The 22840-nt window shown below is 41.3% G+C and overlaps 1 protein-coding gene across 1 annotated transcript in view; it reads left to right on the top strand.

Annotated features, from left to right (window-relative positions):
• The first annotated feature begins 1601 nt into the window (after positions 1 to 1601).
• TMEM131 (transmembrane protein 131) overlaps positions 1602 to 22840 on the top strand; it is a 101913-nt gene continuing 80674 nt past the window's right edge. The window contains exons 1-2 of the mRNA XM_069876364.1: positions 1602 to 1924; positions 22585 to 22646. Of these exons, the coding sequence (XP_069732465.1) occupies positions 1690 to 1924; positions 22585 to 22646 (297 nt within the window). The 5' untranslated portion in view covers positions 1602 to 1689. The remainder of the gene's footprint in view (positions 1925 to 22584; positions 22647 to 22840) is intronic.

Genomic DNA, 22840 nt, shown 5'->3' on the forward strand with positions numbered 1-22840 from the left:
ACGCTGCATCCAGTTGGCAGATACCAACCTCAGACTTATAACAATGGTCTTTCTCCCCCACCGCAAATTTGCTTCATGCATTTGACAAAGGACCTATGCCCACTCATGTTGCTGAAAGGGATGTGTTTCCTCAAGTTTCCTCAACAGCAGCAGAGGCACAGCATCATGCTCTTGCTCTGGCACACGGCCTCGCACTTTGCCTCAGGAGCTCAATGCCTCCCTGTCCTCAGATTTTATTGTTTTGTAGGAACAAGATGCCCAGCGAAGTTGTGGCTGCCCCAACCCTGGAGGTGTTCAAGGCAGGGTTGGATGGGGCCATGGGCAGCCTGATCTAGTGGGACGTCCCTGCCCATGGCTGAGGGGTGGAACTAGATGATCTTTGAAGTCCTTTCCAACCCAGACTATTCTATGATTCTAAACTGGTGAGCGTGCTGGGCAAATAGCACTGGATTGGCCAGACAGCAGGGTGGAAGGGTGGCTTCCCTCGACGAGAGGGCTATGGACATCTCTGCCCCACAGCATCCCAAGGCTCCAGCAGTGGGGGAAGGGACAATTCCCTCACAGAGGACTATAGATATCCATGTCCCACAGCATCCCAGACCCACTGCAGAGGGGGTGGGAGATGGATTCCCTCACCGAGAGGGCTGTGGACAGCCCTGCCCTACAGCATCCCTGGCCTCCAGCACTGGGAAGCATGGGAGAAGGACACAGAGAGCGGAGAGAGCCGTCCCCGCAGGGCTACGCGTCCCCGCAGCATCCCAGAACGGTTCGGGTTGGAAGGGACCTTAAAGACCATCCAGTTCCACGTCCCGCCACGGGCAGGGAGCCCTCCCACCATCCTCAAGGCGGGGAAACCACCGCCGCCGCACGAAGGCACATTGATTTAGACAAAATACACCTGAAACAAAGCGTTCCCCGAACTCTTGAGGAGGGCTAGGCTGGACGCTAGAAGGTTGTTCTCCCAGAGGGCGGTGGAGCGCTGGCACAGGCTCCCCGGGAAGCAGTCACGGCGCCGAGCCTGGCAATATTCAAGAAGCATCGGGACGTCCCATTGCGATGGGTTGGAACTGCATGAGCTTTAAGGTCCCTTCCAACCCAAACCGTTCTACGATCGCCCTCAGACTCATGGGGTGAATGTTGAGCCGCCACGTACAGGGACAGGAGCTGGACTCAATGTCCCTCAGGGTTCCCTCCCAACTCGGGTTATTCTGTGAACTCCCTCCTCCGCCCGGGGGTGGAGGGGTGTGTGTGGAAGACGGAAAGGGCTGCTTGCCCTCACTTAAAATGGCGCCCACGCCCGCCGTCGCCGGGTAACCCCACCCCCCGGGAAGGGGCGGGGCGCCCTGAAGTACGCACCTCTGCGTGCGCGCGGGCGGGCGCGCCCGTACTTAACATGGCGCTCGCGCCTTCCCTCGCCGGGTTAAACCCCTCCCCTCCGGGCAAGAAGGAGAAGGGGCGGGGCGGGCTCGGGGCCGCGCGCCTGCAGGCTGTCCGCGCGCACGGACGCGCCCCCCCCGCCTCCTTCCTTCCCACACCCGCCTCGAGGTCCGTCTCCCGGCCCCTGTGTGACGTGCGCGCGCGCGCGCTCCGGGAGGCGCCTCGGCCCCGCCCCTCCCCGAGCTCCCCAGCGCGCGCGCCGCGGCCCGAGCGGAGAAACGCGGCGCGACCCGCGGCGGCTGCGGCAGCGCGATGGCGGCGCGGCGGGAGGCGGCGGGGGACGGCGGCGCCTGCTCTTGCTCCTGCTCCGCCGCCACCGCTACCAGCACCACCACCGGCAGCAGCGCCGCCGCCGCCACCACCGGCTCCCCCTTCCCTTGCGGCGCCGGCAGCTGGGCGGCGGTGGCGGCTGCCCGGCGGGGCGCGGCGCTGCGCTTCGCGCTGCTGGTGCTGCTCTCTTTCTACACGGCCCGGGCCGAGAAGGAAGGTAAGACACAGATTTCCCTTCCCGCACCAACCCCCCCGCTTCCCTTTTCTTCTTCTTTTTGCTCCTGGGCGGCGTTGTCCGGCGGCGATTGGGGGGGGTGGGGGGTGGGCCCTTCCTCCTTGGGGAGACGCAGGGTCCCGCCGTGCGGCCGCCACGCGCCACTTCCCCCCCCATACACACAGGACACCCCGCAATAGGCACTCACAGGACGCCCCCCCTCCCCCCCAACAGGCACTCACAGGACGCCCCCCCTCCCCCCCAATAGGCACTCACAGGACGCCCCCCCCCAATAGGCACTCACAGGACGGCCCCCCCCCCCCCCAATAGGCACTCACAGGACGGCCCCCCCCCCCCCAATAGGCACTCACAGGACGGCCCCCCCCAATAGACACTCACAGGACGGCCCCCCCTCCCCCCCCAAATAGACACACACGGGACCTTCTCCCCCTCAATAGACACATAGGACCGCCCCCTCACCAATAGACACACGCAGGACTGCACCCCCCCAGTAGACATTCATAGGACCGCCCCCTCCCAATATACACACAGGACCGGCCCCTCCCCAATAGACCCTCACAGGACTGCCCCCCCCAAATAGACACACATAGGACCTTCCCCCCCGCAATAGACACACACAGGACCTTCCCCCCGCAATAGACACACACAGGACCTTCCCCCCGCAATAGACACACACAGGACCTTCCCCCCGCAATAGACACACACAGGACCTTCCCCCCGCAATAGACACACACAGGACCTTCCCCCCGCAATAGACACACACAGGACCTTCCCCCCGCAATAGACACACACAGGACCTTCCCCCCCGCAATAGACACACACAGGACCTTCCCCCCCGCAATAGACACACACAGGACCTTCCCCCCGCAATAGACACACACAGGACCTTCCCCCCGCAATAGACACACACAGGACCTTCCCCCCCCAATAGACACACACAGGACCTTCCCCCCCACAATAGACACATAGGACCTTCCCCCCCAATAGACACACACAGGACCTTCCCCCCCCCCAGTAGACACATAGGACCGCCCCCTCACCAATAGACACACACAGGACACCCCCCCAATAGACACACGGGACCGCCTTCCCACCCCCTCCACACACACAGGATCGCCTTCCCCCTTCCCCAATATATACACAGCATGCCCCCCCCCCCCCCATACACACAGGACCGCCCCCCCTCTCCTCTCGCGTGTGGTTGTGGGGGAGGGGGAATCGCTGGCATCGTGGGGAGCTTGGTGGGGCTTCTCCTTACTGATAGCAGTGCGGTTGGAGCTGCTTCTTTGAAGCAGTGGCTCAGATCCAAGAGGAAAATGAAAGCGAGGAATAAATTGTTTCGTTTGATTTTTTACTTGAAATGAGAAACCGATTAATTTGATAAAATACCTTTTTAGGTCATGCAACTGCATCTTCTCTTTGCTTTCCTTCCTTCCACTCGGCAATTTGAGCTTTCTCTGTATAAATTACAGTTCATTTAAAAAAGAACAAAGATGCATGTTGTGTTGTGCGCGGTTTCCTCCAAGTAAAAATGTAAAAACTAAAATGTAACAAATTTGTAAAAAAAAATAGAAGAAGTAACAATGTAAAGTGATTTTTGTATCAAAATGCTGTGTTTGGTTCAAGGCCCCAGGTGACATTCTGCTTGGTCTGTCTCCTTTAAAAACAAGATACATACACGTGACTACCCCCCCCACTCCCCCTTCAAAAAGGAGAGAGGAAGGGAGAAGGTGGGAAAGAAAAAACAACCAAGCTCAGGCTTTCTCACGTTGAGCTGGTTTCCCTGCAGCAGGGCTTCCAGCAGGAAACAGAGCCAAGCCAAAGAGACGGGCAAAACCTGCCTGGGAAAGGGCAGAAATGCAGGCTCGGAAGTAACAGCGAGACCCTCCTTTGCCTCCTCGCATTTTTAACAGGTGTCTGACAGCTTTGTAGGGTCCGTGATGCGTTCTCCAAACTTCAGTGAAAGTCAGGCAGGGACGTTTTTAACTTCCAGCATATTTGATTTTGGCACGTTGTCTTTCCATTGTGATTTAACAAGGTAAAAAAAAAAAGCCCCAAGCGAAACACCTAAGCATATTTTGTAGCATTGCCGAGAACTGCTTTCAAGCATTTCCAAGGTGCAGACTCACTGTCTGCTTTAAAGTGTGGCTGTGCGGCAGCGTTAAAAGGCAGCAGAGAAATGTAATGTGTTACAGAAGTAGGTGAAACAGATTTACTTCGGCTCTCATGAGAAATTACTTGCAGGTTTCTTGCAAGAATTTACTTACAATTTGAGGTCTGAAAGGATAATATGGAATAAGAACAACAACGAATAAGAAGGGTGTGGAATAGGAGCTTAGTGAGGAGGCTTTAGTTGTGTGTCTAGACCAGACTTGAGGGAAGAAACACATCCTAATAATGCATATATCAAAGTAAATGTAAATATGCCTTTAAATGCATCGTAGTAATGTATGCATCAGAATAAATGTTGATATGCCTTTCACTTTCTAACCAAGAGCTCAATTTGGGTAATTTCCCTAGTAACTTTATGATGATGTTGATATTAAGGTGATAATAAGTAACAATAAATTTTGAGTTACAGCCTCTTGTTCACACGACTCTTTTTCCAGATAATTTAACATTTAGAAAACAATGTGGAGAAGATATAGTATCCTTAGAGTGATGAGAATTTTTAAGTCTTTCAGTTCTGTCTGTTGTGTCTTGAGGCACTAGAAGAGTTCAAATGCTTCAGAAATGCCTATTTTTAACCCTGATTTGAATTGCGTTCCTTTACAGGCGATAGCTTGTATGAGTTTATAAGCTTTATGAGATGATGTATACGGGTATGATGGACTTGAATCATACCCTTGAAATTGTGACATCTGGGGCCATGATCTGGTTTTGCTCATTTGTGGAGGACATACTGTTTTCTTTCTCTACGGAATTCCTTGGCATTCCTAGATAAACAAAGGCAGGTTTAGATTCACAGCATTTGAGCGGATATGATTGAAGTCCTTCAAGAAAATAGAATAGTTCATACTGATACCATTTCCTTCTATTGATACAGTCCGTTACTTTAAATTTATTCCAGCAATACTTCTGTCATTTTCAAAAAGCGAGTTTGATTCTCATACAGAACACGGATTTTTTTTTTTTTTCAGGCTTTTGCGGATCATACATTGAAAAAGTTGTCTTGGAGTCTTCCTTTTGCTGAGTGCAATGCCTCCTTATAGCCCTGAATATAAGAACCCTGGAGTTTTAAAGCAAGACAAATCCAAATAGTGACTTGTAAGATCCAGTCCCACTGATCTTAAACTGCAATCTAAGTACCAGTCTGCAAGGGGCAGGAACTGAGCACAGATGAGGAAGGACCAGCTTGGATGGTGGGCCTTTAAGCCAAGGCAGGAGCTCAAAATAAAATGTTACTTCAGAACAAAGGAGGGGAAGGTGTTGCAGGCTCTATCCTTCAGTGCCTTTGCTCTTACCAGGTTGTGTCAAGTTAAACATAGTAAGATGGACTTCAGAAGAAAATAATAATCCAGAAGTAGGGAAGTAGCTAGGAATGTCATTTCCAACCCCCAGATGTGGACTTACGTGTTTCACTACAGCTGCAGGAAGGAAGCTGTGTGAGGTTGTGCATTCTGGCTCCTGTACTTTTTCTACACTGCTGAGTTGAAGGTGACTGTAGTAAGATACAGTGCAGCGTAAATTCCAAAGAAGTTGCTACAGAAAAAAGTTGATAGAAGCAGGTGCACGGATGAATGATGGGAGTGAGAGAAGCAGAGATCAGAATTTCACAAGTTAAAGTGAAAAAAATGAAGGTAAAAGACACTGTTTTCCTCTTACCTTGCATGTACAAGAGGAGAAACTGGAGGAAAGATGGAGCTGGTGCACGGAAGAGTAATGCTGGCTTTGAGCTTGTGTGGAGATAAAGCAGCAAGCAGATCTTTATGGAGCTGTCATGAGTAGGAAGAAGATGGATGCTGGAGCATTCCAGATTGACATGACAGCATCTAGTCCTCACTCTTAAGCAGTGTGAGGGTAAAAATGTAACATAAACAGCTTTGCCATTTGTCTAACAGCAAAGAAAAACCAAAATCCGTTGTGTATACAAGCTGTAAATCAAACTCATGGGGAACAGTGACGTTGCTGTATACTCTCCCTGTGCTAGCAAAATAGAACTTGTGGAACATATATGAAAGCAGAGAAAGCTGCATGTGGAGCAGCCAAAAAAACTTAAACATCAATTTCAGACTAAACAATGATGTTTGACTTTTTTTTTTTTTTTTTTTTTGTCTAGCTGGGTTGTCAGTGCTCATGCACTGTAGAGGAATGAGTAAGACTGAGAAGGCTGTAAAATTTTTTGTTTGTTTTTTTTTGTTTGTTTTTTTCCTGTTTGGTTTGGTTTTTTTTCACTTTGGAAATTGTCTTGGCTGTGTTAGAGTTAATTTTCTTCCCAGCAGTTGTTGTGTTTTAGATTTAGTATGAGCACAATGTTGGTAATACACTGATGGTTTTAGTTGTTGTTAAGAAATCAAGGACTTTTTCAGTTTTCTGGGCTCTGCTAGCGAGCAGCTGCACAAGAAGCTCAGATATGGCATAGCCAGGCAGCTGACCCAAGCTGGCCGAAGAGATTTTCTATACATACGAGTGGGAAGTTGGTCAGGGACCAGGGTTCACTGCGTATTGGTCTCTGTGGGTGGTGAACAGTTGGGTCGTGCCTCACTTGTTTTGTGTATATTATTGTTATTATTGTTATTCTCTCTTCCTTTGCTGTTCTATTAAACTGTCTTTATCTCAACCCACAAGTTTTCTTTTTTCCAACTCTCCTCCCCATCCCATCGAGGGAAAGGTGGAGGGTTGAGAAACTGGCTACATGGTCCTCCTAGTTGCTGACGAGGGTTAAACCATGACAAAAATCTGTGAACCCATAGCAAAAGAATGACATGGCAGGAAAAAATTCTGCATTCAATCTCAAAGAACCTCTTGCATTTGGGAGAAGCAAAAATAACATAACAGCCTTTTTTTTGCAAATGCGTATGATTTTTAGCCTTTGTGTAGGCTTATCCTTCCCTAGTGTAATTATAGTGGTCTGTATTGTCACATGGACTGAGGACAAGTTTTTGTTTGGGGTTTTGTTTGTTTGTGGGTTTGTTTTTATTTTTGTAGTAGTTGTTTGGGGCAGGGGGGCAGGGATGTCACACAACGTCCTTTTGGATTTCAGGCTGAAGGTAGCCATAGCAGTGCCATAAATTCATGGTCAGTAAAATGTTGTGAAGGCAAATGTCTTAACATCAGCATACCTTTTTTACCTGTAAACTATTTTGTGTTTGTTCTCTCTATATAAGTTTATATTTATTTATGCTTTTAAAAAATTTTTTGGTTTCATACAAAAACCTTTTAAATTTTTTTTTAAATCAGTGTTTATTTGTCCAACTGACTGAAAGCCTGTTGAGACTATTTTGATAGCTCCCTTACCTACTCACTAGCTTACAAGGTTGGTGCAAACAGAGCAAGGTTGATATTTAGGCTAGGTTCAGTCCCTAACGCTAACTTTTGATGTTACATCTTATTGCTGGATCTGGGAAAAATTTCTTTGTTTTTTTTCTGAAGCTTGACATGTTCTTTGCTAAAATCCTAGAAACTAAGGTAGTTACTGAGGGTAAAGGATAAGTAAAAAGACCACAGAAAAGTTGAAGGGAGATGATATTAGAACAGTGCATTGAGATGCTGGAGTTCTGGTTCCGTATCTGTTCTTCAGTCTAATCTCAGACAAGTAGCTTTTCCTTTTCACTTTTTACAAGTATGTAAAATGGCAATTCAGAGTACTTCATATGAATATTGGAAGTAGATTAATGCTGGAAGGTGATGTGGGGAAAAAACTTTTATGATTAAAATAACATAATAAACTTTTCACGTATACTGCTTGTTTGTCATATCCTGCTGTCGGAACTAATATGAAGCATGCTTTCATTTATTTTCATGCTAATGTGTTGACCCCGACTTAAATCAAATGTGATCCAGAAAGAATGACCTCAATCAAACTGAAAACACTCAAGTAGCACATCAAATTCATGAACAGTGTGAGGACAACACAGTGAATAAAAATTGACCATGCTGTCTCACTGTGCCACTGTGTTTTTGAAACTTGAATATGGGAGAGTTGATTAGGTTTGCACTACGTCTTTGCTCTTGTGAATGATAAATTTTAACCATGGGCTTGGATTGAAAGGTCTCATACTTGTCTGCAGAGTCTTTGGACCACTTTAAATGTAAGGAAAGATTATTGTAAGGCAGTGGACAGGAGGAAGTTGGGACCCCGTGTTCTCCATGACTTTCTATGTAATCTCAAAATGGTTGCTATTCTCTCCTTTGCATCTATTTCTCCCTCTTCAGCATCTGGGTTATATTGCACATATGAGGCAGACTGAGGTACCCTTGTCCACTGAAGGACAGCTTGCTGCAATTCAGGCCTTCCACTGTAAACTCTTGAAGGAACTTGTTATGTATTTGCATACTGCCTAAAATGATGAGGCCTCTCCAATATTTACAGAAGTCTATAGGCATTTCTTGATTTAAGGCTTTCAGTTGTGATTTTTGTTATTCATTGCCAGTATTGCAATATGGGTTACTTTGAGTCATTTGGATACATTTGTGCATGTTAAAATTTCAGCTCTTTACAGTAAAACTTGACCACTGGCTGCATGTCATTTTGTTTCAAAACCTACCTAGTTTTGCTCTGCTTGAAGCAATGCATGTTATGATTCCATTGTGTAATTTACTGAGTTAGTAAGTATAAAGAATCCTTGGATTTGTAAATGTGATAAATCACCTGGGAGTTTGACGTGGATGTTGTGGTTCATGCATAACCAGGAGTAAAAGTTGGGCTACAAAAGCACAGGCTAGAACCAGTTCAGTTTGTTCCTGTGTTTGTGGGTTCAACAAGAATAGAAGCTATAATAAAGGTCCGTTTTATTTTTCTTGATAGTAACTGATATCCATTTGAAGAAAATCTGCACTCTTCATGGTAATAAATGTGGGTACTCAGAACTGGACTGCGTTGTACCTTGAGCGACCTGCTCTGACGCGGCAGTTGGGCTGGAGGCCTTTGGGGTCATTTCCAGCCTGTGCTACCCTATAGTTCCAAACAGTGAACGTACCAGGTGCTTATTTATGGAAACAACTGATTTGATCCACTCACCTGTGGTAGTTGCCAAATTTGAGTTTAAACTAGTTATTTTAAAAATACTTACTGGTTTGGTTTTTTTTTTTCTAAAAATGTATGTTAGTATTCCAGCATTTTTAATTATTAATACGAACATAGAGGGTACAGAATTCCTACATAAGGAATATATCAGTGCATTGCTGGAATGGCCTTTATTTAGTGATTGACTTGTTTGGCATTACTAATCTAGCTTGTTAATATGGAAATAGGAACATAGCTTAACTTGGTTTGCTCACTGTCATGCACCTTTCTTATATGGAGGAATAGTTAACAGTCTAGGTACAGCGACAGTATTTCTTGCTGCCAGCTTTCTTTTTTTTATTTTTTTGTAAAGTTTGTAAACTGAAAATGTAGATGCCTGATTTAGGAAACCAAAGGGGCTGGTGACATGAGAGTTAAAGGGGGAGGGTATTTGTCTTTCTAGGCATAAATACAGGCAAATAACAATCCTTTGTCAGATATGGGTTTATTAGAGGCAACTGGTAAAATTTTAATGTGTGATGCAGGAATGTTGGGTATTTCTGTCTGCATGGAATAATTAGTGATTTACTGTACCAAGGTTGTGGTGCAGCATCTGCATTTAACACTTCTAAAATCTGTTTTTATCACTTTAGTAAGAATGTTATTCTACTCTCTGGAGAAAATTGAGGCTTACACTAATTTGTGATTTTTTCCTACTACACTTAGCAGATTTTTCTTCTCACTAAGACTATCATAGAGGCAATTTTGATACCTCTCCTCCTACTGTCCAGCATGCATAGCAGAAGTGAACCATCTGAGAACAACTGGTGTTGTACTCCAGTTATTGAACTTGTTTTAAGGATTCCTGAACAAAATTTAATAGGAGGAGGTGTACAGGAAATGAAACTGTGTATCTAGCAGCTTCTTCTGTCTGTGCACTGTATGAAGTTACATGTTATTTAATAGAACTGTTTAGCTTACTCTAATACAACATGCTTAGGTTTTTGAAGTTATTTGATCAATGTATCCCTGAACTATTCTCCGTAAAGCAATCTGCCTCAACAATGACATCTTAAGGCTTATCTGAGGAATTTTTTATGTTGAACACCTAGATCTATGTTGGACTGCATGGATTTGGTGTAATAGAACATGCACAATCTTTTAAGAGTTACTTAAAATCTCAAGCAAACCTTGGTTATAGTTTTGGGTTTTTAAAAAAAGTTATTTAAGTCAGGAAGTACAGTTAATGGTAGTGTTAAACACATTAAATCACCATTTCAAAGAGTAATGGTAGAATAGGAGGCAAAGTTGTAGACAGGCACAGTATTGATTTAAATAATTTGGACCACTTGTTTCCACTAAACCTTGTATATATACCCATTGTTCATCAGTTTGACTTTTTAGATCCATATATCTGAAGAAGAGTGGGGTCCTTGTAGAGGACGGTTATAGTGAAGAAAAAAACAGCTGGGAAGTTCTCAAAGAGGAAGTTTTGAAAGAGGGAATTTCAGCTTCTTAATCAGAAAGCTTTCTCTGTTCCTTAGAGGCATACTCTTTTGGAAACATCTCAAGGTAGTTTCCTCGGTGTGAAATTGGATAGCTTCAGCATAGTTTGATGTGACTGACTTATGAAGTTTCTTTATTTTTGTAATAGATAAGCTTCAGACTGAAAATGTCTGGCTCAAATTGAAGATGATAGAAGGTACTGGCATTGAAATAGAGTAAAGAAGTTGGCTGTCAGCTATTTTGCCTGACATCTGTTTCCAGTAGGGGATTTTTGAGTCACTCATTTGAGATGTTGATGTATGTTAAGTGAATTTAAAAACTGGTTACCTGAAGCATGTAAATAAATATGAAATCATCTTGCAATACAGAAAAAATCTTAATGAATTAGTGATTCACACCAAAATACTGTACAAGTATTTGCAGATGGAATTTGTAGATAATGACAAAAACTACCCAGGTAACTAGATAAACTACAGGGGGTTTTGTTTTGGTTTATTCCTAGCAGTGGTTCATGCTCTACCTTGGAGGCTAGTTACAAGGAGGTTCTCCTGGCTCTATTCTGGGGCCTGTCCTGCTGAGTATCTTTGTCACTGATCTGCAGTGTACCAAATCTGGGGAGCAGTCAGTACGCTCAAGGGCAGGGCTGCATTCCAGAGACATCTAAACAGGACAGAGCAGTGAGCTGACAGGACCTTCATGAAATCCAGAAAGGACATATGAGAGTCCTTCATGTGGAACAGAATAACCACCTGCAGGGGATACAAGCTGGAAATGCTGTACATGAATCAGCACTGTACCCTGGCAGCGTACAGGAGTGTAGCCACTAGACTGAACAAGGTGATTATTCCTGTTTACTCAGCACTTAACAGACCACACCTAAACTGCTGCATCTAGTTTTGCTCTCTACCATCCCAATGGAAGGCTGCAAAGGTGGTTGATGGGTGGATGGTGTATGAAGAGAGGCTGAGGGACCACTGGCAAGGCCACCCAGGTGGCATAATTGCCATACCAAGTGGAAGCTGCCTACAGGCTCCTCTGTTACAGTGAGCTAACTAAGCTCATCCAGCAGCCAGGGCGTATGCAGCACAGCAGGGCCTGAGAGAGAGCCCATACGCACAGCACAGCCCAGGCATGGGCCGACTCAGGTTGGGTCTTGCATGGATCACTGACTCTTAAATGTACTGTGTCCAGCCAGGATCACTGCTTGACATAGTAAGATCATGTTTCACCATAAGGATGGTCACGTCTTAACAGGCCATAAAACAGATTCCGTAGAGAGGTTGTGGAATCTCTGATCTTGGAGGTTTTCAAGGCCCTGCTAAACAAAAGCCTAAGCTACATTGTCCAAATTCATCATTCACCATGCTTCAGCAGAAGGTTGAGCCAGATGACATGTTAAGGTCCCTTTCACCCTGAATTGCTCTCTGTGTTTTGGGTCTCCCTCATAATATTAAAATCTTGGTTGGAAATGGTGATAACTTTTTGCAGCTGTTGGGAATATTGGTAAGATAGGAGAATTCTGGGTTTCCACGTTAACTCCACAGTGAAATAAGTGCTATGGTAGTAGTGATTTAGATAGAAGAGGAGTTGTAATTTGATCCAGGAAGTTTCACGTGTTGCTGCGTCACTAAAGAACTGTCATCACAGAAGAAAAAGACCCCATTGGCCATTCTTTGTTTCTATAGTCATGCATCACATAGGCTTTATTTTCCCCTGTTTTTCATTCTTTCTCTTGAAAAATCTGTTTCAACAGGAGTATTTGTATTCCATCTTTCATGCAAAGCCTTTCATGTAGCCTTTAGTTTCCCTCTTTGCTAGCTGCTGGTAATAGGACAATAAATTGGACTGTGGCTGACATATTAGCATACAAGATGTATTAAAATAATACTTAACTGTCTGTGCAGCTCATATATCTGAGGAAATACTGAGAGATCTGGATATTGGATGTTGCCAAGTTTGGCTGTTCCTTTGTTGCAGCAGAGGACAGAGAGTACTTGGTCCTCCCTGGAAGGCATTTCTGTCTCTGGATCTGTGTGTAGCTTCAATCTGTGGAGCCAGCAATGAGACATTTAGAGGTACCAGAAGTGACCATTATCTAGTGAGACCCTTGTTCCCAGCCATCCTGCTGCTTAATTCAGTGACAGAAAACATTGAGACTGCTCTTAGTCTCTAAGTAGTTGCTCCTAAAAATAGGATGGTCAGGAAGGTATGTGTGTGGGACTTTCATATTATGGTATAGTGGCTTCTATATTATCGTATACCTCATCAGTTCCTGTAGCTTAGCTAGGTCATGGTGTGCCCAAATAGCTTTGCCTAAACTGTATCTTCTAAAACAGTGAAAAAAAATAATAAATTCCTTGGTTTTGTGGAAGTCTGATTATATCTGATGTTAAAGGAGTGATAATTTTCATTGGCAGAGACTGACTTCACATGTGAAGTTACTCTGCCAATTAGTAATACTGAATATCATTACTTGATTCAGAAAGGACCAAGACAAACTTCTAGTTCATCAGGGAAAATTTGATCAGAGTTCCAGTAGTTGATGAGTCCCATGATTTCTTCCTTTGATTAAATTGAATTTGTCTAGGGAAAAATACATTAGAGTGAGGAACTCAGGAATTCAATTAAAAAAACTATTTAGCATTACTTAGTTGTGCCTTAGAAGTACCTATATTGTGGGGGGGAAGTAGTGTAATGCTGAACAGTCATTTAATCTAGCAAAGGTTTGCATATTTGGGTAGAGACTTGGCGCTGGGCCTGTCAAAGTAGAAACAAGAAATATTTTTGAGTGAAGGTAATTGACTGTTATCTTAGGTAAGTGGCAACTTAGAGGTGTAGGATTGTTGTAATCTTTAAAGTAGATTTAGGTATCTTTCCAAAACATATTCTGTAACTAAGCCTAAGGGTGAAACAGTGATCTGTGTTGTTCAGGGCCTCAACTCGGGTCATGATAGCAATTTCTGAAAGAACCTGATCAGAAGAGATTATATATTTACTTCTGAGGGGTAGCTGCTTCTAAGGTGTTTTGGGTAGCTGAATAGGATTTATGCAGTTAAACATACCTAAACATTTAATTTCCATATGCATACTTGCACCTTTAATTTCTTATTAATGTTTTTGGTATTTTTTACCCCAAACTGAAATTCCCCTGTTTTGTTTGATTTTTTTTTTTTTTTCCTTGCCCTGTATTTTATCTTCTTGCAAAACTTACTGCAGTTGTTGTTCTTCACCTATTTATTTTCTGTCTTTGTCAGACGCGTGTCCAGCTTGTGCCTGCTGGTCTGTGTTTCCATATAGCAATTCAACAGACTACTTTGCTCAACAATTACTAAGTAGCATTGCTGCCACATCATTAGCACCAGGGCTATAACATTAGGCTTATTAGGCTTTTCCTACCTTTTCTTGACCTTCGATCGTTTTATTTATAGTCTTTGTGTGGTAGCTGAGTAAGCATTACCTTTCTGCTGTTTTACTTGTCCTCTAGGCTTAATAGCTGTTTCCATTGGATGCTTAGCGGGTGCCACGTGAGCATAGAGAGGATGGAGATACTGTGCTCCTCTGTCCCAGTGATTATTCTCTCCATTTGTAATTTAGTCTTAAACAAGTTGCAAGTGTTATGCAGCAAAATCTAAGTTAACGTATTTGCCAAGTTTCCTTGTTGTTCTATAAATTCATACTGTTTCACCTTGATAAGTGACTTCAAAAAGGAGGAGGGAGTAGAATTGGGGTGGGGAGGAGAGCAGAACTCTGTCACTCAGTACATCACTGTTTCTGTGCCTAACATTGGTTAAGATACCTGATATAAAGCATCCTCTGTAGCAGGTAGCAAGGTAGGAGTAAGGACTGAAAACTGAGGAGTGTCCAGCATAAGCTGTAGCTCCTATCTGCATTTCACATTGCCAGCAAGATATTTAGATGTTGGGAGGTATTGGTCTGGCACTGTCATCTTCCTGTTCTGTGGGGTTTTTTTTGAAACTCCAAAAATGCCATCCTCCTGCCTCTTTTCTACAGCGTAGAGAATAATTCGTGCTCTTTGTGAAGGTTTATTAAGGTTGTTAGTCAGCCTGGATGTAACTTTTAAGTAGGTCTTTGCACTGTGTCAGCAAAGTCTGTTTTTTGAGTGAGCAGGTTTGTAGGTCCTTTCAGTGGCCAGTTTCAGAAGAGCGCAAGTTTGGAAAGCTTATGTTAATGGTAATAGTTACATTTATTGTCAGTTAATGCGTTGTTCTCCTGGGGCTGCAGGACCTATGCATTGCCTATCACTTCTTGTAAACTGCATATTAAATGTTTTAATATTCTGAAAAGGTTAGATGTCCAGTAAGTCCGTGTTGTCTGTGCACGCATCAATTTGCATTGCTATCTGAGTAGTAAAACTTACTGCCATAATTAGAAATTTTTAATCTAAAATTTGGGAACTGAAGCATGATAGAGATTTAAGAACAATTAGGAGGGGCTGCAGCTTCCCCCTCATTGCAGGACAGGTTATCTTGGTTTTGAGGGCAGTTCCAATTAATTTTATGTCTGTACAAGCTCAATAACAGCAAATTTATAGAGGTTTAACCTAATATACCATGTTGAAATTTAAAAATATTTAAGATCTGCCATTACTATAAAGAATAAAAAGCCATAAATTATATGGCTTAAAGCCAGAAAAAAGGGTGCTGTTATGCTATTTGCAGATGTTGTGTTTCTCTAGCTTTCTTTTTTTTTTCCTCCCTCTCTTTCCATGATTTATGAGAAGTTTCCATTAGTGTCAGAAGTATTGTTCTCTTTGGCTTAAAAATAATGTGTGCTAAAGTCTTTCTCCAGAGAAGTATTTCTCCTTTTTAATAAATAAATAAATAAAAATAATTGTTTTCAGTTCTCATTCATACATGACTCTGAATTCTTCATGGAAAAAAGCCAGAATTGGGTATTATTTTCCAGGAAGTATTTTGGAGCAGCAATTAAATGCCTTTGGAGGAATGAAATTACTGAAATAGTTAAAAGTAAAGCATCATCTTAAAGCAAAAGATTTTAATAGGTATTTTAAATGATCTAGCAACTTCTAAAGTAGTATTTAATTTTTTTTAGGTGAAGTTTTATATTTATTGCTGCCATCTGAGGCAGACCATTTTTGATCAATGGTAGATAACTTTTAAACTCTTACCACAAAAATATCAGATTAAAACAAAAATTGCTCTAGCTGAAGTGGCTGAAAATGCAAATTTCTGTAAGGTGGATATACAGGCTGACTACAGAATAAGCATCTCAGAATAAGGTATTTGAATAATATGGTTCTTTTTCTGTCCATCTAAAAATTATCTTAGAAAAATAACTAAATAAAAGTAGACTGCTAGGTGTAATATGTGTACTTGCAGTGAGCTTTTTTGTTTCTGGGTATGTTTCTATAGTTTTATTGTAAGGCTAGATCTTTTACACAACACATCTAATCAATGCAAACTCTGTAAAAGAAACCTTCAAGCAGTTGCACCATCTTCTGAAGCGTGAAAAAAAACGTTGTGAGCCAGATGTGTTAACTGTGTCTTCAGGACTCAGACCCACTTTCTTCCCCTCTCATAATGAGCGGTTGCTTCATTGTCTGTCTGGGGCCTGCGTTCTGAATTAGAATTGTGCTGCCACTTTCTATTTTGTGACTGCCTTTAAAAACTGAATTGATCACTGAATTCCTAAAAATCTGCATCAGCCTTAACTTAAGGGGAAAAGGGGTGAGTGGATGATTGCGGTGACAGCTCTCCTTACTAGGAAAGTGCTTTGCTGTGTAGAGAAGCTTGTTTTGTATTTTTAGGTCAGAAATGACATATGAGTAAGTTAGCCGAAGGTTATGTGCAGACTTAGTTGATTAACAGTGTATACAATCAAATTTGTGCTGCTTTGTGCAGTAAAATACAAATTATTTGACCTTTTTTTCCCCAAACTGTGGAACAGTGAGTTGTACGCTCAGGTATTGCAGTGCAAGTGATTTACTATCTCTGTTTTTCTTCTATTAACTTGGACAAAGGTTGATGCATGTGAACTTATTTGAGTATGTGTCATATAAAGTCATGAAAATCTTTTTTCATAATCAGTAATACAAAAATCAGTTTTTTAATGAAAATTCTATCTTTCTCATTTAGCCTAGTATATTGCCTTTTTTTGTTTCACATGATGACTAAAGTGCACCATCTAGAAACTCTCTAATATGAAAATAAAAAGGTGGCAAGGTGGCTTTTTGAAGGGTAGTAATTAGTAAGTTTATAAAAAGAAAAAAGATTGAGTATGTTTCTATGCAAAAAGACTTCCAAGTGAGTTATTTTTGCTGTGATCTTTACTGCTTAGTATTTATATACTGTCTCAACTGTGATGGCTATTCCTGAGGACTGCTGGTAAAATTATTAATTTCTTTTTGTTATGGACTACTCAAAGAGGCAAGTGAATTGGTTATGTAAGTGCAGGGGGATTTAGCTGAAACAGACGCCTGCTGGCTGTCGATTCTCTCTTGGAGCCTCTTGCCTGTGGTTCACTGGCTTATAAGAGAATGATCTTTTATGCTTCAAGTGAATAAGTCACCTGTTGGACATAGGCAGAAATTCAGACTGAGACCTATGACCCTCCTGTCTTGGAGAATAGGCCTGTCTTTAGAACAGCCTTTATTGTGTTAAACGCTAAACCGGGACATGTTTCTTGAGGCTCACCAAACTTTTGTATTGTTGCAGCCAATAAAAGTGGTTGCTTGCATTACAGCATAATACTGTTTATCTGTGTGGTATTTAATTTTTTACAATGTAATTTTTATTTCATAATGATAGTAACTTATCACTCTATATCCGCTTGCCTGTATTCCACATGCTGCTCAGTTTTCCACTGTTCACGATCACTGAGGTTGTGTGACTGAGCATAAGCAGTTAATTCATAGTCAAAGTTTTAGAACAAACTTTTCTGGTTTTAGCTGTGTTGTTTAACCAATAGTGATAGAAATGCTTTAATTACAATTACATAGACAGAAGCGAGTGACTTATAGCACATTGCAGTTGGATCATGTGGGTATTGTTACCTTGAAGTGAGCTTAGTGATTAAGGCAAAGGGTTAGAAACTGGACTTTTAAAAAAAGTTACTGTAATTAGGAGAGGTTTATAATAAATAATCTATTTGGGACTGTGTTTAGGAAGTTGGGACACTATTTCCAGAATTTGGAGAAAATTCATAGACTAGACGATGCTGAATTGTATAAATACAGCTCATAAGAAAATTAGAAAATCAGTTAAGGGAGAAAACAGTTCTTACAAGCATGTGAGAGGATAGATATACTGATGATTGGCATAAAAATAAATGAAAGCACTGTGTTATGTAGTAGCAGTTTCAGAATTAAGTAGTATTTCAGAACAGTAGAACAGTGTTTTTGTAAACCTGTATGCCAGAATATACATTCCTTTTGAAATGAAGAACTTGACAGTGGCTAAAGGAAAGGAAAATTCACAAAGCCACCTTAAAAATTCGATCTCAGTCAGAGTAGGCCTCATAACCTGTGAACCGTGGAGAATTTTTTTATCATTGTGCAGGAAGAGTCTTGGCATATTCAGTGGTCTCACATTACATGCAAATTTATTCTGTTCTATGTAATTCAGGCACGTCTAAAGACTGGTGTTGGCTGAAGTGGTTTTGATGTTAAGTTCCAGTTTACTTTGGAAAAGTGTATGATTTTAAAATTTCCTTCTTGTTACTTGATGCTATATAGGTCTGTACGTACTTTAAGCTAGAATATAGAAGGCTTGGACCAGAGACAATTAAAATAGGAATGTGTTTGAGTAAAATTTGGCTGCTAGCTGTATAAATGTGAGAAGAAGCTGCTTAAGCTTTGAGGAATTTAAGTGTATTCAGTATCTCTTTAGGCCACTGTTGTTTCCATTTTATTACTTGAGGTGTTTACCATCAAGCACTCTGATAATGTGGAAAAGGAGGGGGGAAACATATAGAAATCTACTGACAATAATGACCAGATAGTGTTTTTACTGTTCCAGAAGGCCATGGTGGTGTTTTTCCTTTTGCCATTTTTTAAACAGTTTGGAAAAGCTTAGGAAATGCTCTCTGTAGAAAAGGTGGTTTGGAGCAAGTGGAAAGACCTACATTCATAGGTTTGGTTGGTTTTTGTTTTTTGTTTTGGTTTTTTTTTTTTTTTGATTCCTGTTACAGGCTTTTCATAGGAAAACTGGCTTAAGTTGTCTTTCAAAGGCTGTAAATGGAAAACAAGCAGAAAATGAAACTTGCAGTATTTTTAGCATTTGCTGTTGCTTATCTCACTTCTGTTAATAGTGACCTCCTGTCTGAAAAGAGGAAACCAGGGTACAGAAGCTAGAAGCTGAAAATATTTGACCCTGAAATCACTTAATATCCTAATAGCGAGAGTGGCTGAAATTGTGACGGATTCTCATGAGTCTGATAAATTTGCTTCTTGCAGGTGCTTGAAAGGATGAAGGCTTTCTATTGAGAGGGATCCGTGTATACCTCTCAGAAGAAAATATTCTGGCATAGGTGAGGAGGAAAGGAGACTGGTTCTTCTGGACTTCAAATCAATCTGTAGATGTAGATCGTTATCCTTTTCCTTCTTTGGGCTGTGAACATGCTAATAACATTTAAAGTTTGACTAATAATTATTTCAATCAGCCTTCAGGGCTTCAGTTGCCTGTAGGGTCAGGAAGAGATTATTTTCCTAATGTGTGATTTGGCTTCTTGGCTGCTGATTTATGCAGTGGCAGATCACGCTGTGACAGTTGAAATGCTTCCTACCCCAAATGTTACGTTATGCCCCTTGTAGCAGTTGCTAGTCATGTGACAGAGGTGACTGAAATGGCACATTCAGCAGTTCTTAATTTGCTCACTTTACTGTTCCAAAGTATTAGACTGATAATGGAGCGTGATGGCATCAGCATGGACTTTCAGAAGTTTTTCCAGGAGAAATAGTTAGGGACTTAGCAGAAACAGTCATCTTCCTCTATAGCATGGGTAATGGTTCAACTAATAAAGCATGCCCAAGTGATCTCACACTTAATTGCTTGCAGAGTCTTTTGGCATTGTTAATAACCTGTTCTCCATTGGTGACATACATTTTGTATAAAAGAACAGAAAAGACTATGTTTGGACTTGCAGAAGTTCGCGAGCTTACTTGGCTCAGGTAGTACAAGTGCATATGGTGAGGAAGTGCTTCTAATTCTGGACTGGACAAATACCCAGAATGCTTCCTTGTACTCTTGGGACACTGTCTGTCTTTCGCTTCGAAGAAGCCTTTGTCATATCTGTGGTCCATATTGGATAGTTTGAGCTCTTACAGGGATTTGGGTGATTCTTTATGACTCGTCAGTGTAGCTTTTTTAAAATGTAATTGGCTTTGCCTCATTTGAATGAGGTGACTCATTGCCTCATCCTGAATTGAGTCTGAGAAGTCAGTTGCAAAAACAACCTTTCAGGTCGCAAAGCTGAGGTATTTACTTGTCATTTCTTTGCTTTGATGAAATAATGGATAAAGTAGAAACAAAGGCTTAAGAGTTAGTCTAAAACAAAGTAAAAACCACAGAAACTTCATCACAGTCTCAGCTGAGATGTGACTGCTGCGAAATGGCCAGCAGCCAAGTTTTGCAGTACGTCTGACTTCACCTGGCACTGTCATCTGCTCTCTGAAAATATTTCTTAAATGATATAATGATGAATGGCACTTCTATTTAACTGTGTCATCAACTCAAAATGTTCTGTAACATCTGTTGCAGCAAAGATGAAATAACTGAAGAGTAGCTGAGAAAGTGCTAGGGGTTTAAAGATGAGCTGCTTGCATTCAAGCTGCTTGGGTGGAAAGCTTTGGCTAGTTTCTGTGAGCTTCTGTGTGTGTTATCCTTATGGAAGAATTGTTGCTATTTTCAGTTCTTTGTACCTAGAATGTAACATATTTAAAATAAAGGAGAAGAAACTTGGGACAAAACTAAGAATTTGTGATTTGGTGAAATACCCTTCTATGTTTTACTGTTTGTTGATAGATTATGAGTATAGAAACCTTTTTTTCTGATGTTTTTTTGTTTGTACCTGATGTCACAGTCAAGTTCTATGTATTCTTTGTTTCCAAAGCAGAAAGCTAGAAAATGAAATAATGCCAAAAAGCCCAACCTCAGCGGTATGATTCCTTTTGACTGTTATGAAGATGGGCTTGTATTGATCAATTCTTCTATTAAGTTGTGATCGTTAAACTTGCAATAAATCCAATACACAGGAAAACATAATTTCATTCTGGATTTCTTCCTAAGTTAAAAATTGAGATTTTCCCCTCTGTATCAGCTGATCTGTAATTTGAGGTTTTTTTGCACCAAGGATAGGCATGACTTTTCTATGAAATTGTTATTAGCTGTCATACTTTGCTTTTTAAGCTAGTCTGTCAAAGCTTTGTTTTATATATTGTGCTGCGATTCACTTAGAGATTTTGAGTGGTTTTAAAGACAAAAATAAACAGTGACTTGGAAGTCTTACATATGTATCGCCAGATAAATTGACAAGAATACAGTTATTCGTTGTTTCTAGGGTTAAACTTAAAACTGATAGACCTACTCCAGTAATTTTTTAAAAGCCAAAATCTTCATAAGCCATAGAACTTGATCTTGTAATAGCTGTTTGAACACACTTTTTTGCTTTTGCTTTTGTTTTTAAATCTCTTGCCCTATGTTCTGCATAGTTCTTCAGTATAAATGACTGATAAAGCCCTGAATTCTTGGATTAAGGATGACTTGGTTTTTTTGGAAATCATTAAGGTAATAACAAACACACACACAATTTCTAAGATATTCCTGACATGACAGACTAGTACCACTCCTGCCACTGTTTAGTTCAACAGGACATGCAGATAATCTAAGCTCCCTCTTTCCCCTCCGTGGTGATTTTTTTCACGCTTCCCCACTGAGCTGGACTGCTTTCCCCTCTTAACTTCTCCTGTTGACGTTGTTCCTCTTTGTGGAAAGAGGGGTGTGTTAGTATTCTCTCAGGTTCATCTAGCTGAATGGTAAAGGCAGTCATGGATAAAAGGTTATAGGGTAGGGGAGGAATTGTTTATAGAGATTTATTTTTCAGTAGGTTTTTCTGTTTTGAAGTTGTTACTGTACTTTATAATAAAGACCTGCTTGTGTGTGTGAATAGTCTTTTGGAAAGTAAAATTTAGACCTCTTTGAACTTTTCTTTTTAGCTTATTTTCATTCTTGTACACTGTACAGATTATTATATTTTACAGGAAGGTCAATGCCCTCGTTTCTTTGTCCTTAAAAGAAAGTAGTATTCCCTACTTTTTGAGAGGAACTGAAGAAGGATTGTCTGAGCAAACATTTAGAGGAAATAAGCGGAGGAGGAGTGCTTAATTTGAGAATCTTATATGTGACTGAGGCATGAACTTTTCATCAAGTTCAACTGTATGGTGTAAACACTTCTGACTGCTTCAAATTTTGTTATGTTACTGTCAAGATGGAGAGTTGTTGCCACGTTAAGGGTTAGGGCACAGTGTGAACAAGGCTTTCCAGATGTACAGTTAAGATTTTAGTTGTATAAATAAGACTGAAATTCTATTTGCAAGTGTCTGAATCCTTTGTAGGCTTAGATGCTTTAAACTCAATTGTTTAGGCACCCAGTCAGTCCTGTTGGTTGAAGTACTGAGTTAGCTTGGTACAGCCAGTCTTTTTAGGAAACTAAGTAGTCGTTAACTTTGAAGTTAAGTGTTTTTATGCCAAATAAACTAATTGACAAAATATGGTACCTATAAATACAAACACCTTGGAACTGGAGCTCTCTGAGGAAAATTATATCGCAGATTTGTGCTTGGTATTTTATTAGATTCTGCATTTTTATTTTGGTTTGTCATAGATCTATCTACAAAACAAGGTACAGCAAATTTTAGATGTTTAAGTTGCTCTTTTTGATTTAATAACAAAATGTTTTTCTGTGAAGTAACTTAGATTTTTGTTTTTCTTCACAGCTTTCATCCAGTCAGATGGAATAATAGAAATGCTACGCTTTGATGAAGGAGACCTGTTGCAGGTATGTAGTCAGAGGAAATCGCCTAAACTAGCGATGTTTCATCTTTTTTGGTAGCTGCTTTTTGAAACTCATAGGTGAGTTGATTTTTGAAAATAAGCAAGCATCAAACTTAAGTAAAAAAAACTTTTGGACCTTCCAGAGCTATTTTCAACAGCATGCTGTCGTGGGTCCTCAGATTCTGATTCCCTGATCTT

This window comes from Phaenicophaeus curvirostris, chromosome 1 (genome assembly GCF_032191515.1).
Source record: "Phaenicophaeus curvirostris isolate KB17595 chromosome 1, BPBGC_Pcur_1.0, whole genome shotgun sequence".
Lineage (NCBI taxonomy): Eukaryota > Metazoa > Chordata > Aves > Cuculiformes > Cuculidae > Phaenicophaeus > Phaenicophaeus curvirostris.